Here is a 17,263-nt window from a genome sequence, read left to right as displayed (position 1 = left end):
AAAGATTATGTTTTCTAACAGCTTCTTGCTGATGACTGGGCTCTATGCTGACTGTGTGTATGGGGAGGCTGTTTCTTTTCTATCTGTGCTTCTGCACGTCGTCAGTCTGTAGAATCTGGACCAGATCTTCACATCGGCAGTGAGAGGGTTTGGGACGCTGCAGGTTCTGGACATTGCTAGGGTTTTCACCATCTTATCATCAATTACCATCCGACTATTCACAAGACTCTGTGCTAGCCTGCAGAGAGTCACAGCAACACGTCTCTCATATTTCCTTACCTCTCAGTCCCTCAGGCTCCTGCCTCCTGCCACAGCCACCTCCATCAGGTCTACACACCTGGGTGCTAGCGACTGCAGGCAACTTCGGAAGCCTCCCTGCGGCCACCCAGACACCCCATGGCCCCCAGCGCTGCAGGCCTCCTGCACTCTGCCTGCTGCTGCCTCCCCAGCCCCGCCTACTCCCGCCACAGTGCTGGCCCTGGGACTGCCCCCGCAGGCCCCAGAAAGCCCCACAGAGGCTTCCCAGCATGCAAGGCCCCTGCACTCTGCCTCATTCCCAGACCTCTCCACACTCCCCTTGCACGTTCCTCTCTCAACTTATTCTCTTATTCAAATTTGCCCACCTGGAGCTCCTTCCTGATTCCTTTCTGCCAGTCCAATTCCCATCTCCCCACTTCCCCACCACCCAAAGGCCCAAACCCCACACCTCTTCGCAAATCTCTTCTCATCACCTCGGTCTGAAGTGCTCCATCCAGCGGTGACCCATGGACAGCTTTCCCTGTTAGGTGGCAGCGAACCATCGACACTACCTCCTAGGAACATGCCTTCTATTATTGGAACATGCTTGACTTTTTACCTCAACATTCTGTGTCCCTCCTGCTACGCTACCCCCTACTGTTCATCTCCCTCTCTCCTCTATGTCTGCTCAAATGTCCCCTTCTTTCAAGATTTTCATCCATCTCAAATCCCTCTAGAAGCCTCCCCGGATTCTCACAACTCCCTCGCCAGCTCCAGAAGCCTCGTGCTGGAGGGTCTCTGGCGGTCCTTTGGGTTCCCTGCCCTGCAGCAGGCTCCCCAGATCCATGCTGCCTCATCTACAGCCCATGTTCCTTGACATGAAGCCCACACTGGCAGTATCTTTGCAGGCCCCCACCCAGCATCATATCCTGCATACCAAGTGTCTCGGAGCAGGCTGAGGGCAGGTGTGGCTCTTATCCAACCATCACACGCGGCCCTCCATGACAGGCCCCCAAACCCCAGCTGCCCAGAGACTGGCACTGTCACAAATACCACACTAGCTCAGTCCTCAGGGCCTCCCCCTGGCCATTCCCTCTGCCTGGAAAACTCTTTCCAAAAAGTCATTTCCAGCTTCTCTTCCTGTAAGAATCAAGCATTGCCTCTTCCAGGAAGCCCTCCCTGCCTGCCCTGTCAGCCTCCCCCAAATGCACCCAAAACATCATCATCCTACCACTGAGGACAGGGACTAGGTCTGTACCACCATCTGCCCAGCATCCCAGTACATCCAGCTCCTTTCTAATTCCACATTCAGCAGGGCATGGAGGGAACAGCCCTGGTTTAAGGCCTGAAGTTAGAATCTCAGGCTCTCCGATTATGAGTTGTATAACCTTGTAAGTAACTTCCTTCAACCTGGGTTTCATCACATGGAAAATGAGCTTCTTCGGTGAAGCTATAAAAACTGGAGATACTGTCTATAAAGCACTTAGCACATGGTAGGTACTAAACAGAAGGCAGCTGTCACTCCCTGTTACCCATTCATGGTCAGAGGTAACGGCACCTACTTTGGAATGCATCAAAAAGTAAGATGGATGATGATACGGGTGGACAGTCGTGAGATAAAGCAAATGCAGTCAAATGTTCACTGGATAACTCAAACGGAACATTCATTATTCTTTCAACTTTTCTTATCTTTGGAAATTCTCGTAACAAAATGTTGGGGAAACTAGATAAACTATTTGTTTTGACATGATTCTGCAAAACAAGACTTAAAGGAATGAGTTGTGTTGCTCATCTGGGGTGTTCAGAGCTTCAAATTCTGTCCAATCCAAGTCATTACCTTCTCTAAAGTGTGGTCTCTCCAGGTGGCTCCACAGGATTCTGTGACCTCGGACAGGCCCCATGCAGCTCTAAGGGGACTGCCACACGCAACTGCAAACAGCCCAGACTGGCGCGTGGGTCCTGGTGTAAGCCCCGCCTCCTACCATGACTGCTTCCCCTCTCCTCCATCAATCCATCCTTCATCTTGTCCTCCAGGCCGCTGTGAGAAGACCTAACACTTACCTGCCCCTGGGCCACTCTGCCAACAGCAGTGTGCGCACAAATCACCTGGGATTTTGTTACAAGGCCAACTTTGGTCCAGCATGTCTGGGTAGGCCCAAGATTCTGCATTCCCAACAAAGTTGCAATGCCTCACAATGTGCATGCTGCCGCCCTGTGAGCAGTGAGGCCCTGGACCAGGGATTCCCTATCCTGGTGGTACCTGACAATCATCCGGGAGGTTTAAAACCACTGTGCTGGTTCCACCTGTCACTAATCTAATCAGAATCTTGAGGGCCTGGAGATTCCCAGGTCCAGTCCCTCCCTGTCTCTAAGCATCTTTCCCTTACTATTCTGCTGCTAGTGCCATAAAACGCACACTCCAGGCAAGACCCTGTGATCATACAGTAAATGGATCAGTACCTCCAGCCCCACACAACTGCAGATACTCTTGACAGGAGACAAGAGCCAGTACAGCCTGGTGCCAGCTTGCAGGCAGGGTGTGTCTCCTCTCTTCTCAGTATCCATGGCCCCAAGCCCAGCCCCACAGCTCCCGCTCACTGCCACCCGCAATGCAGGAGGAAAGGGTGGGATGGTGCTGCACATCTTAGGATGCTCAGAGGTCTCGATCTCATCTTCACCTGTCAGGCAAGGTGTCAGCAGCTTCACTGGCCATGTACTGGCCAAAGGCAAACCTCCAGTCTTAAGACTCTCCGAGGTTTGCTTTGTTTTAATTTTATTATCCTATGTTTATTTGATTAAGTTATATATTTATTTGTAAATTGCAAGTCTCTTTGGAAATTATAAGTATACAATTATATTATTACTTTAATGTTGCTCCTTCCCTGTGAGAGTCACCTAGAAGGGCCAAAGATCTGGGTTGGGAGGTGTTCAGTACATTTTGTTTTTGTTTTTGTTTTCTTTAAGACGGAGTCTCACTCTGTCACCCAGGCTGGAGTGCTGTGGCGCGATCTCAGCTCACTGCAAGCTCCACCTCCCGGGTTCACGCCATTCTCCTGCCTCAACCTCCCAAGTAGCTGGGACTACAGGTGTCCGCCACCACACCCGGTTAATTTTTAGTAAGGACGGGGTTTCACCATGTTAGCCAGGGTGGTCTCAATCTCCTGACCTCATGATCCAACCACCTCGGCCTCCCAAAGTGCGGGGATTACAGGCGTGAGTCACCGTGCTCGGCCAGTGTTCAGTACATTTGAGAGTCCTTGGGACAATGGACAAATCCCAGCAAAATGTGCTTTAAGCATTAAAGAGCCACAGACCCTTCCCTTGCATGTGAATGAGAACCAATAAGCCACAGGATGATGATGGTCAACTCAGCAATTCTGGGGCAACGGCCACCACAGGTGGGACAAGGTTTACAGAGATCAAATGGGCACTTTAGTTAAAGAGTAAGTGTCAGCAGAGCGCAAGTCCACTAACACAAACAGGAACGTCACATCTGTCTTCCTAATAGGAGCAGTGCAGACTACTGAAAAAGACTCACATCGAGGATGACGAGGGTGTGTCTTCCACACATGCACTGGTGATTTTCAAAAATGCTAAGTTTTTGGCTTACACAAAAGAATGGGTTCTAGTCAACCATCTGTGTGTCTTTTTCGTCGATGGGCATCTCCGAGACTAAACCAGAGCACAGAGGTGGGAGGCCTGCAGCAATCCTACCCAGCAGGGTTGGGAGTCTGCAGCAGGGCTGGGAGTCTGCAGCAGGGTTGGGAGTCTGCAGCAGGGCTGGGAGTCTGCAGCAGGGTTGGGAGTCTGCAGCAGGGCTGGGAGTCTGCAGCAGGGTTGGGAGTCTGCAGCAGGGCAGGGCCAGTCAGGCAGGCTCCTGGCAGGGGTCCTCATTTTCCCCATGCAAACGTGGACAGCAGAAAGAGGTACAGTGAAATCCATCACTTGCTCCCCAGAAAGCACGAGTAGCTCCTAAATTCCTAGAAGATGGCCACATCAATCCATAATTGGGTTAGGGAAATGCCAGCCATAGACAGACAAAATAAACTCTGTCCTGGCTGACAGACTGCTGACAGCGAGCAGAAACGGCTCGCAATCGATGCCCTGGAAAAGCTGGGCCCATGGGCTTGTGAATACACTGCCAAAAAGGCAGTCCCCAGACTCTCAGACAGGACGTCCATGTTTATACACTGGCTTTTCAGGGGCAGGACGAACTAGGGAAGGAAAGAGCTCAACATCCCAGAGACACAAGACACAAAATAAGTTTCCTGATTCTAACTCAGAGAACTATTATAGAAAGAAAATAGAAAAATCCAACTGCCCTGCAGGGAAAAGATGCATCTGGCATGGGGCATTTCCTAACACAGACACAGAAGTCAGTTTTCCAGGCCTGCCTGGCATCTGCCCTAGAACAGTGCCTGATTTGAGGTAACTCCCACCACCCCAGTCTCAGTCCATGTGACTCACAAGAGGCTGGGACCCCACCCCAAAGCTCTAGAGCCCTTCATCCCTCTCGCCAGTGACGGGCTGTGAGGCAGGAACATGACCCAACAGAGATGGAGAGGCTGACAGGAGAGGCCCCCGCCTTTGACCACAGGCACAAGGCTGGGTGGCCCTAAGCCTGGAGCTGCTCAGGCCCCATCCAGCCACATGGTGGGAAGAGTCCAGAAGAGAGAGACCATCCTGCCATGTGGACCAGCTGCACCTGAAACTAAGGATGTGATATGGTTTGGACGTGTGTCTTCTCCTATTCTCATGCTGAAATGTGACCTCTGTGTTGAAGGTGGGGCCTAGTGGAAGGTATTTGGGTTTGGTTAGGGGGGTGGATCGCTGAAGAATGGCTTGGTGCCGTCCTTGTGATAATGAGTGAGTTCTCACTCTATGAGTCCACACGAGATCTGGTTGTTTGAAAGAACCCAGCACCGGCCAGGCACAGTGGCTCATGCCTGTAACCCCAGCACTTTAAGAGAGGCTGAGGCGGGAGGATCACAAGGTCAGGAGTTCGAGACCAGCCTGGCCAATATTCTCCAGGCCGAGGCAGGAGAATCAGGAGAATCACTTGAACGTGGGAGGCAGAGGTTGCAGTGAGGTGAGATTGTGCCAGTGCACTCCAGCCTGGGTGACAGAGTGAGACTCCATCCCAAAAAGGAAAAAAAAAAAATAAGAACCTGGCACCTCCCCACCCTCTCTTGCTCACTTTCTTGTCATGTGACATGCCTGCTCCCCTTTCACCTTCCACCATGACTGCATGCTGCCTGAGGCTTCACCAGGAGCAGATGCCAGCACCATGATTCCTGTACAGCCTGCAGAACTGTGAGTCAAAATAAACCTCTTTTCTTTACAAACGATCCAGTCTCAGTTATTCCTTCACACACAGAGTGGACCAGCACAAGACTTGCAGGTATGTAATAAATTCTTTTTCTGACTTGTGGCAGTCTGAGGAGAGTTTCTGTCACTCACAAATGAAAAATTCCTGATTAATGCTTTCTTCCCCCAAATAAAGCCTGAGTGTTTTCAAGTTTTCCATATTAAAGTTTAGATTATCTAACTCAACATGTGTTTCAATGCCCTACCGATTTAATTGTGCAAGTGTTCACCCCACAAGATTTCCAAGGAGAATGCCAAGAATGGGCTTTGGGAAGTCCAGGCTGGCAGCATTTTTTCCCCTTTCTCTAAGCCCCGGCCACCAGCCCCTCAGCTTCGGTAAGGTTCTCAAATGGGGATCCAGAAAGGCCCTCATGGCCTTGGCCCCAGGACCGACCCTCAATTCATTCCTCAATTAAGCCATGGCTCCTGCACAGACTGCCATGCCCCTGGGAAGGCCTCACCCCTTAGCAGCCTCCTGGGGCCCAGGCCAGGGGCTGCCCGATAGAGCTGCTCCCTCTTCACTCATGGGAGTGAGGCTGGGATGAACCCTGGCTGATGTAAGTCTTCCAGAAAATAAAGACAGTGAGGCCGGCCCAGGCTGCAATGTAAACTACAAGCACTTATCAGCCAGATACCCTTTTAATAGACATCAAAGCAATTCAGGCCACCCTGATATTCTTAGAGCAAAAAATCACGATCAGGGCTGGGCGCAGTGGCTCACATCTGTAATCTCAGCTTTTTGTGGGGGCGAGGTGGGTGGATCACCTGAGGTCAGGAGTTCGAGAACAGCCTGACCAACAAGGTGAAACCCCATCTCTATGAAAAATACAAAAACTAGCCAGGCATGGTGGCAGGCGCCTGTAGTCCCAGCTACTCAGAAGACTGAGACAGAATTGCTTGAACCCAGGAGGCGGAGGTTGCAGTGAGCTGAGATCGCGCCACTGCATGCCAGCCTGGGATATGGAGCAAGACTCTGTCTCCAAAAAAAAAAAAAAAAAAAAAAAATCATGATCAGAAGATTACAGAGGCAGCCTACAAGATGTGCTGAACCAGACCAGGGGATGGTCCCTGCTCTAGCCCTCCCCAGGGGAGTTGGTCCCCTTCTTAACCTCTCCAGGTTTAACTCCCCCACCTGTTAAGGAGACACCACTAGAACATGGCTTTGATGACCAGGGCTTTGACTCTTTTGCCAAAGGGGTTTCCACAGCTTGCTCACACCCTCCATTGACACATGTTCCACAATCCTGGGAATGGAGCAGGCAGTGTGCCATTTTTACATGGCTCGGTGGGCATGGCACAGGTTTGGCACCAGACCCGCTGGCTCTGCCCCTCACCAGCCTGCAGCTCCAACCTCCAGGCCTCTCTCTCTCACCTCTAAGAGGGGAGAGTGGCGCCCACCTCAGAGGTTGACTCGGAGCATAGAATAGCAGCAAAGAACTTAGCACCACGTCTGGCAGGCAGTAAGGACGCCATAAAGCTGACTATTGTTATCGTTCCTGCAAGTTGGACATCCGGGTCTCTAAAATTCCTTCCATTGTAAGCTTCACAGATCCTGCTCCTCATAGCAGTCCTGAGCATGAGAGCTGCCAGGAAATAAGGGGCACCACCTCAATCAAAGACCCACTGGCACCCAGGGGAAGGGAGGGGTGATGCCAAGGAGGGGAGGAGCACTGTTCTGCCGGCCTGCAGGCCACACCCAGGGGGACGGGACTGGACTGCATCTCTGCCCCGCCCAGCACCCAGCCTTTGTGACCTTTTCATCAGAGTTGGTTACCTTGAATTCAAGTCAACATCTTGATAAATAAAGCCATTTGCCCTACATCACCATGCACCATGCTAATCTCTTGGAAGAGATTCAGTTCATGGCCAAATCCCGACACGGTGGCATCAGAGCCCTGAGATTCAAAGCAACAATCAAAAGGCTTTGATAGACACAGACTTCCTGGGTCCAAATCCTGTGACATGGTTTGGCTCTGGGTCCCCACCCAAACCTCATCTTGAATTGTAACCCCCACATATCGAGGGAGGGACCTGGTGGGAGGTGACTGGACCATGGGGGCGATTTTCCCCATGCTGTTCTCATGATAGTGACTGAGTTCTCACGACACCTGATGCTTTAAAAGTGGCAGTTTCCCCTGAGCTCTCTCTCTCTCTCTCCTGCCACCTTGGGAAGAGGTTCTTGCTTCTCCTTCACTTTCCGCCATGACTGTAAGTTTCCTGAGGCCTCCCCAGCCCTGAGGAACTGTGAGTCAATTAAACCTCTTTCCTTTATAAATTACCCAGGCTCAGGTAGTATCTTTACAGTAGTGTGAAAACACACTAACACATCCTGGCCCTCCACTTTCCAGCTCTGTAACTTCTCTGAGCAAAGTCTGTTCATCTGTAAACACAGTCTCTAGCTCCTAGGATCCAACACGTCGACATGTGTCAAGCTCTTCAGCAGTCCCCAGAACATACGAACACTAGGTAAGGGGCAAGGCTCAGCTACTCCCATACAGGGGATACCTGCTCAGTGACCTAAGCTAGCCCCTACTCTTCCTCTTCCTTTTGGCCTTGGACTCCGTGCTTGGCCACGCCAAGGGCTGCTCTCTGCTTGTCACAAAGCCACAGGGACTCCACAGAGGCTATGGTCCCTAGACCAGTCTCCTTCATGTACAAGTTACACCCCCATGGCTTCATCAAGACCAACTCAGCACAGCATCCTTACCGGTAGGTTGCCACCTCCAGGCTGAGGCCGGTCTTCACCTGCAGGAGGTCCTGATAGTCCCGCAGCCAGTCAGCCATGGCCAAGGTGAGGGTCGCCTTCTCATCCTCCAGGCAGTCAATCACTCTCTAAAGAGAATAGACAGACTTTTAGATTGGAGAACTGGAGCTTTACCGGGTCGAACTGAAGGTACCAACAATTCAGGACATAAAAACAGACCAGGATTATTAGAAGAGCTGAAAAACATCCAGGGTTATTAAACATGCAGTCATTTGCAGGATGGTTTCCAATGTTTTCTCTCTTCCATATGGAAGTTTGTTATTGCACATGGAACATTTTGACAGGACACTGGCTTCTGTGTTCAGACTCTCTATTAATAATGAATGCTTAGGAGTTTATTCAAATCATCTCTACCGTTCAGACATCAGGCAGCTTAGGAAAGCCTCAAACCAGTCACTAAGACGCTATGGAAAATAAGCCAACACTAGAAATCAGGGGTTTTACAATATTTGAAGCATCAGTCACTCAGATTTGAACTGGAATGTACCCCCCAAAGTCACAATTTCTCCAATAATAAGCAGGTAAACTGATACAGTTTTGTTTCACTTAGAAAAGCTACTTTAAGATCATCTGGGGAGAAATGCATTCTGGGCATAAATGACAAAATACAGACTCAGATATAAAACTTCTTTTTGGGCCGAGCACGGTGGCTCAAGCCTGTAATCCCAACACTTTGGGAGGCCGAGGTAGGCGGATCACTTGAGGTCAGGAGTTCCAGACCAGCCTGGCCAAACTGGCAAAACCCTGTCTCTACTAAAAATACAAAAATTGGCTGGACGTGGTGGCGCAGACCTGAAATCCCAGCTACTTGGGAGGCTGAGGAACAGGAATCACTTGAACTCAGGAGGCAGAGGTTGCAGTGAGTCAAGATCATGCCACTGCACTCCAACCTGAGTGACAGAGCAAGACTCCAACTCAAAAAATAAAATAAAAATAAATAAAACTTTTTTTTGAACTGTACTTGCACAGTGCAGTTAGTAAGGGCATCCTGGGTGCTCCTTGCAGCTCCCCTCACCCCCGGCCGGGTCCCTCACCTGCCTCTCTACCTGGCAGGGAGATACTGCAGCCTTCTGAAGTCCAGTCCTAGACTAGCACCCACCACATACAAGTCACACAACACATAGCTGTTCAATTAAATTTAAAATGAAGTGATCCAGATCATATTACCCTCCTTAAAATGTCCTGTTTGAAGTCGACAGTATCTTCTAATTAATACACACATGGGCTTCAGCTGCACCGATTTCTAGTTTTGTTTTCTTCCTAGTTGTTAGTTACTCTGGGGAACAATTAACCAAGCAAGTATTTCAACACTGAAATAAGTCCATATACTTTTAACTTCTGGTTTGTAATGGGAAGTCGCGTTACTTCTGAACATAATTAACTAAACTAAGCTAGACCTATAAACATTTATCTTTGTAGAATTCAAAAATGGTAAGACTACTGGGAGAGGGAATATTATGTTCATTGCTGCTGGAATCCCTTCACCAAAGGCACCCGGCAAGATGCTGAGGGTCCACAATACATATGTCTGTGAAACCAACAAACGAACTACTAAGATTGCACATGGAATTTATCTTTTTGTTTTTGTTTGTTTGTTTTTTGAGACAGAGTCTTGCTCTGTCACCCAGGCTGGAGTGCAGTGGCGCAATCTCAGCTCACTGCAGCCTCCACCTCCCAGGTTCAAGCGATTCTCCTGCCTCAGCCTCCCAAGTAGCTGGGATTACAGGTGCACACCACCACACCCAACTAATTTTTGTATTTTTAGTAGAGACAGGGTTTCACCATGTTGGCCAGGATAGTCTCAACTCCTGACCTCAGGTGATCCTCCCGCCTTAGCCTCCCAAAGTGCTGGGATTACAGGCATGAGCCACCGCACTCAGCCGGAATTTATCATTTTTCAAAATGCATGATCGGCCAATAAATATTTCCACTTCTCATAACAGTTGTATTTCTATGCCAGCGATTGTTGTTAGGTTCCCTTTGAATATAAAGGCTACTAAAATAGTTTAAAACCCCTTAGCTTTTAAAGCAAAGAAGTAAACTTAAAAATCACTGGCTTATGTCCCAGGGTGGAAAAACATTCACAGATTCCACAGCTGGCATTATAAACAGATAGAGAAGCTCACCAAAGCAGAGCAATTGCCAGTCTTGACGTAAGTGACAGCACTGCCGCAATTCAGCCACAATATTCACACATTCTATAGTTAAATCTCAGTGTCAAAATCCTACATTCCCCTGTTTCAGAGGGAATACAAATTTAGGTACAAGGTTATCATATAAGATGGGCTGTATGTATGCATGCATGCATGTATGTATGTATGTATGTGTGTTCTTCCTACTACAGGAAATTTGACATAACTATTACAAATTAAAAATTTATAGTAATTTATTCCTTACAAAGAAGTTCAAATGTTGTTACACTACTTAGAAAAAAAATACGATGAAAGCTCTCCAACCACAAACCTCCTGAACAGGTCAAGAAGGCCCAGTCACGTCAAAGGGGTGCGCAGGAAGATTCTCCTCCCAGAGTACACGGAATAGTTCTGCACCCCACAAAATATAAAGAGGAAAACCAAACTGTGTTGAAGTTGGAATAAGTATAGTTTCAACCACATTTCCATGTGAGTCAGCTCCTCCTCAATTGTCAAAGGAAATTTAGTTGACATTTGGAAGCAGGAATATAAGACTTAACTGGCTCCCAACAGTCTCCGCAGAAATCACAACAAATCCTGCTGTTGAATAAAACTTCAGACTTAGGCTCTGCTTTGCCAGTCTGCAAGCTGTGGGTCGGAACAGAGGCACTGGAGCCCCAGACACAGGACGCTAAATCTAACCCAAGCAGAGGCTGTTTCACCTAATGCTGCAAAAGCCTGGGAGAGAAGTCACCTTTTTGCTATTTAGAGAACTGTTGGGCAGCATCACAACTGATGATGAAATCTTGCTCCACACCAGGAAAGGCACGCTGCTGTTAGTATCAAAAGAATTAATTTTCTCTTAGCCAAACTTGAGCTACCGCTCATTGAGCAAGTCTGTGGGATAGTTCACAAATACCACAGTCATCTGCAACCTTGAAAGGTAGAGCTCCAGGGGATTTAAATACTGTGGTAACTTCAGTTAGACATAAAATTTAAATGTATTCATAACAATAAGCATGAATTGGATGCCAACAAAGTATTTATAGCTCTAGCCCAGACAGCACCCTGAACTCAAGTTCTATATTTTACAATCCCAGGTTGGTGTATGTAAGAAGCATCTCAAACTGAACACATGTACACTGAACTTGAATCTCCCATCCAGGCCCATCTTCCTAACCAATGCCCTGCAGTAAAGGGTACCCCCTTCTTCCAGTTGGTCAGGCCACAAGGCCTTAAGCCCACTGTGATTTCTCCCTCTCCCATCACATTCAATCTGGCGGCAAACGCTGTTGGCTTCAACTTGAAGGCAGGTCCCCCTCTGAGACCCCTGGTCCAAGCCTCCAGCACTTCCTACCTGGATTACTGCAACAGTCTCTTAAGGCATCCCTGCGCCCACTCAGTCTATTTTAAAAACAGCAGCAACAGTGATTCCATTAAGATACAGCCAGGCCCCAACTCTCCTCTGCTCAGAACCTCCAGTGGCTTCCCATGGCACTCAGAGTAAAAGCCCAAGTCCTGCAGTGGCCATTCTACCCCCTGCTCGCTGTGCCCTAGCCACATCAGCAGTCTGGCTGAGGCATCCCCAAAAAGCCATGCGCTGTTTCCACCTGAAGTCCTCTCAGGTCAAGGGACTTTCCTTGCTTTATGTGGCATTTTTCACTGCTGAATCCGCAGCCATGAAGAACTGAGCTTGGCACACTAAATGTTCAACGGCTGTTGGTCGAACGAATGAACCAATTGTGTACACCCTGGGAGCTACTTCCAGTACCTCTTGTTTCACAAATGGGGAAACTGAATTGCAGACAGGTTAAGGAACATAACCTACCCAGAGAACAGCAGAGTCAGAATTCAGGGCCAGGTAGGATAGCTGCAGAGCACTGACCCTTTGCTAATCCCATCCTAATCCCACCCCACCTTCCCATCTACAGAAAGTTTTCATTCAATCATGTTTTGGGGGCTTGGAACCCTTTTCCAAACAGTCAGCCTGAGTAGCTAAGGGCTCACTTTCATAAGCAAAAATCTCAGTGTTTGCAGAGTAATGCTGGTCTTCATCCTATCATAAATGTCTTGAAGTGTTTTCTGAAGCCCCCTCCCGCAGCCTGGGTGTGTTACTCAGGCTTTAAGTGATCTAGATCACATTTGGGAACTTGGATGTCAGTTCAGCAAATTCTCCTCAGGCAAATCTGAGGCCAGGCCTGGGGCAGGCCAACTATCACCTCATATAGTGAAGGTGCATGGGCCATCTGGGAAGGACCAGTTTCTCCTCAAGTAGAATCTTAGCAAGCATCTTCCCCCTTGAGCCACAGAAGCTAGCAAGAGGCAAGGAGAGCTGGGCACAACGTGGAGGCACCCTCTACTGCCTCCAGCTCCTGCCTCCAGGGGAGGGGCATTAAAGCACATGGAACCCAGAAAGAAAGAAATGAAAGAAAACAGTTTTAATACCCAAACTATTCTGACATCAGCCAGTTGGAGGGGTCTAAAAGCATTTTAGGACTGGAAATCAGTAGACTACCTCGGACTAGCCCTTAGGAAAAGCAATGATTATTATGCTGTGAATGCAAGAATACTGGTTAAAGGTTTCTCTCTGATCGAACAGACAGAAGAAACGGTGGCTCAGTGGTCAGCTGCTCAGGCACTGGAGCCTGAGTTGAATCCTGGCTTAACTACTTACTAATCAGGTGACCTATGTGCCTCAGTTTCCTCCTCTGTAAAGTGGAGCTAATATTAGTACCCACTTCCTAACACTGTGTGGGCACTGAGACTGAACATTTGTGAAGGCCATCTGTGGTACCTGGCACACAGGAAGCACTTGCTACAGGCTCTTAGTAATAAGATATTTATTACTGTATAATTAAACCCATTTTTAGGATTTTTTCAGTCTCCCCATAGTAAGCTTCTACAGAACTTGAAAAAAAATCACAGGCTTGGGGTTAGATCATCCATACTCACTCTTTCACATACTTCCTAGCATCTCTGTGATTGGTGCTGAATCTTCTGGAATGCAATTTGAAATGGGGTTGACTTAAGTTAACTGAGGGAAAATTCAGTATATGGACAAGGTAGTGACTGGTAACATTTAGTACAATAAAACCTCTGCAAATTGGAACTGAAAAAAAAAAAAAAAAAAAACAGCCAGGCACAGGGGCTCACACCTGTAATCTCAGCACTGTGGGAGGCCAAGGCAGGTGGATCACTTGAGGTCAGGAGTTTGAGACCAGCCTGGCCAACATGGTGAAACCCTGTCTCTACCAAAAATACAAAAATTAGCCGGGCATGGTGGTGGGCTCCTGTAATCCCAGCTACTTGGGAGGCTGAGGCACAAGAATCACTTGAACCCGGGAAGCAGATGTTGCAGTGAGCCGAGATCAGCCACTGCACTCCAGCCTGGGCAACAGAGCGAGATTCTGTCTCAAAAAACAAAAAACAAACCAAAACAAACAAACAAACAAACCCAGGTCCTTATTGACATTTTCCTCGCTCTTTGCTTCTAGGAAAAAGCAGCAAATTCTAACAAGAGGGAGCTATCGCTGAATGGGAAACTGAGAGTGAGGTCCCAGCCCCACTAGGGCAGGTATGACCTCAGGAAAAGCACTTCCCTGGTGGACCCTGGAGTCCTTGTGTCAAAGGAGGGCTGGACAGGATTCTAACTGCACTTCCAAGTCCCCATCTCTCCTCCAGTGAGGGGAACTCTGATTTCATATGGCTCAGATTAGGGGTTCCACTGAAGATTTCATTGGGGGGAAAAGGGCTTTGCCGCTAAGAAAGAACACTGGAACCAGAGTTTGAAGGTCTGAAATGTGCCAAGTGAGCTGTGGCTGTGAACGCATAGTGAGAATTTGGTCCACATAGCATGGCTCAAAGCATTTTCTAAACCTGCCTGCACAGCACAGGCCCTTGAGTTGGTAGTGAGGGTTCCCTACAAAGGGGTTCCCTGGGCAGTAGGTTTGACAGACACTCCTTTTTGGAGAGTCACAATAACCACTGGTTAAATCTCCATGAATGCCACATTAAGGCACTTTTTAACTTTCACTCAACAAGGGGTATAGGACCTGTGCAACTCAGACCTCAGGCCACTGTCATTGCGAAGGGACACAAGAGCTCACAAGTGGAAATCGGTACACACTGGGTCAGTCCCTGTCCCTGCTCTAGCTATGGCAAAGCCCCAAGAGAACACTTTCAAAAACTGAGGCGGAAGCCAAACAAAACCCACAACTCAAAAGATTAAATCCCAATTTAGTACCATATTGCATTCTATGATTTCGCATCTAGCCTGTAGCTCTTTGAATACTTAAAAGTCTAGCGCAGTGCTGGGGACCCAGGCAGAATCAACAGGTATTTCCTTATCATCTGTGGACACCTGTCACATCACCCCAGTCATTCCATATGACAACCCCCATGTTCCTCTCACCTCTAATTTTAAAAAGTCAGTCTCAAATCTTTAACTCACAGCTGCAAACTGTACTCTTGAAATATTTGTGAAATTGTACAGATGTTATTTCCAACTGTCCTCCTGAGAACTGACGGTGTGATTTGGGAATATTTCCAATTCTGGCTGAGGCTGGGCAGGGCGGGGGCCAAACGCTAGGACTGGACTGGGCATAGTTTACATCAGCCACAGGTGTCACCCCGCCGGTGTCAGAGGGTTTGCTTCTCTGAAATAGTAACTGTTTATATCACTCTGCACTTGTAATAACATCCTGCCAAAGGGCCCCACTTTCCCACAACTTTTACACTACGCAGAGATCTGACGTCAGCGTGTGCTGTGAGCAAAACATCTTCGATCAAGCTCTCTTCTGCATTACGGTTGCTGCCCCTCCCAAGATCAAACAAGGCAGCCGCCCAGGGAGCCACAACTGCGGCTTCCAACTGGGAAATCATATTGGCAAAATAAAAACCGTTTTGGAAATTAACTTTGAGTTTTCCCCTGAGGACCATAAGCCGTCACTTCTGGAAGTGAGAGAGGTTTCTTGGTTGACTCTTAGATTTGGATCTACTGGGTCTACGAAGCATGGGAAAAGGAAGGAAAACCTAGAGCTAACAGGGTCGCCTATCAGGATGCGCCCAGTCACGCGCGTCAAAAGTTAGAGCAGCTGCCACCTAACTCCATGACGGGGACGGGACTATCCGCTGGCAACTGCCGCCCGGCGCTCGCCCGCTGAGTCGATGGACCAGCGGACCGAGTCCGGGTCCCCAGGCCATTCGGGCATCCTCTGGGCGGGCCCTACAGATCCGCGACGCCGCGCCCCTGGTGAAGGGGCCGCTGCCCCACCCCGTCAAGGGCAGGGTGCCGGGGCGGCGGCAGGGGGTATGGGGTCAGGGCGCAGTCCCCGTGCACAGACCTGCCGCTCCTGGGCCTGCAACCCGTACTCCTCGCGCATCCGCAGCAGCTCTTCCTCCAGCCGCGCGCGCAGCTGCTCCAACCCGAGCACCTCGCGCTGCAGCCCCTCGGCCTCCTGCGCGCACAGCCGCGTCTCCTCCTCCGCCTGGAGTCTGCTCTCCTCGCCGCGCCGCAGCGCCTCCTCCAGCTCGCGCACCTCGTCCTCGTACAGCTGCACGGTCTCTCGCCACGACTCGGCCACCAGCAGTGCGTAGCTGTCGTGCACGTCCCGCAGGCGCGGCGGGGGCGCAGCGGGGCCGGTGGCCCGGGCGCGGAAGTGCATGGTCAGGTTGGCGGCGCGGGCGCGCAGCTCCCGCACGTCGCGTTCGTGGGCCGCGTCCAGGCCGCGGCGCTCGGCCTGCAGCCGGCCCAGCAGCGCCTCGAGGGCGGCGCGCGTGCCCAGCGCCTCCTGCAGCTCGCGCTGCTGCGCACCCAGCTCGGCGTCCAGGCGGCCGCGGGCGGCGCGCTCCTCCGCATCCAGGCGCTGCAGCTCCCGCAACTCGCGCCGCAGAGCGTCCCGCTCTCCCTCCGCCAGCGCAGTGGCCCAGCTCAGTTCGTCCAACTGCTGCCGCAAGCTGCGCGCCTCCTCGGCGCAGCGGGCCTGCCCCTCGGCCCACAGGCCCTCTCGCCCGCGCCGGCCGCGCAGCTCCTCCTCCAGGAGCAGGTTTTCGCGCTCCAGCTCCCGCACCCGGCACACGTAGTCATAGAGCCGGGCGTTGAGCTCCTGCAGCTCGGCCTTCTCGGGTCCCGTCTGCAGCCGCCAGGACAGCATCTTGCCGGGCGTGCGGGGCTTTCGCGGCTGGCCGGCTCCCTCCTGCCCTGGTCTTGTCCTGGTCTTGTCCCCTCCGCCACGACGCTCCGGCCTCGCCGCTGCCCCGGAGGCCCGCAGACTGGGACGCGAGCTGGCGATCCCGGGCACTTAGCGGACGGGGCGGGCGAACTGGGCGAGGGCCGCGGCCTCCAGCCAATCAGAGCGCGGCTCAGCGCTGCCTCTGCAGCCGGACAGCGCCCCCTGCAGCACCTTGGCGGCCGACGGTGGTCCGGGCGGGGAGTCGGGTAACAGCGGGCGGGGTGGCGGGCTAGCCAGGCCGGGCTCAGCGAAGGGACGCGGGAGAAGGCGCCCTGCTGCTGTCTCGTCACGCGTGCCCGCAGCATACGAGTGTCCTGGCGTTCGTGGATGGAAATAGAAGCCTATTGAGTTGCTGTGGTGCTGGCCATTTACGAGAGACTTCTTACCCGAGGCCCTGGAGATTGGGGGGTTTTCTATTTTAAAAAAAATTATATGGATCGGGCGCGGTGGCTCACGCCTGTAATCCCAGCACTTTGGGAAGCCACGGTGGGAGGATCGCTTGAGCCCGGGAGTTCGAGACCAGCCTGAGCAAC

At 50.7% G+C, this 17,263-nt stretch overlaps 1 protein-coding gene across 2 annotated transcripts in view; it reads right to left on the bottom strand.

The window, feature by feature from the left end:
- The window catches only part of SYNM (synemin), a 30,701-nt gene extending 13,890 nt beyond the window's left edge, over positions 1-16,811 (bottom strand). The window contains exons 1-2 of one of the 2 annotated variants that reach the window (XM_025392254.1): positions 15,843-16,811; positions 8,312-8,436 (exon numbers count right to left, since the gene is read on the bottom strand). In XM_025392254.1, the coding sequence (XP_025248039.1) occupies positions 8,312-8,436; positions 15,843-16,652 (935 nt within the window). In that variant the 5' untranslated portion in view covers positions 16,653-16,811. The remainder of the gene's footprint in view (positions 1-8,311; positions 8,437-15,842) is intronic. The other variant, XM_025392255.1, reaches the window with a different exon arrangement.
- Between the last annotated feature and the right edge of the window lie 452 nt (positions 16,812-17,263).

The sequence above is a fragment of the Theropithecus gelada genome, chromosome 7b (genome assembly GCF_003255815.1).
Source record: "Theropithecus gelada isolate Dixy chromosome 7b, Tgel_1.0, whole genome shotgun sequence".
Lineage (NCBI taxonomy): Eukaryota > Metazoa > Chordata > Mammalia > Primates > Cercopithecidae > Theropithecus > Theropithecus gelada.
The sequence above is the reverse complement of the archived record's forward strand: the minus strand, read 5'-3'. Positions and strand labels throughout refer to the sequence as shown.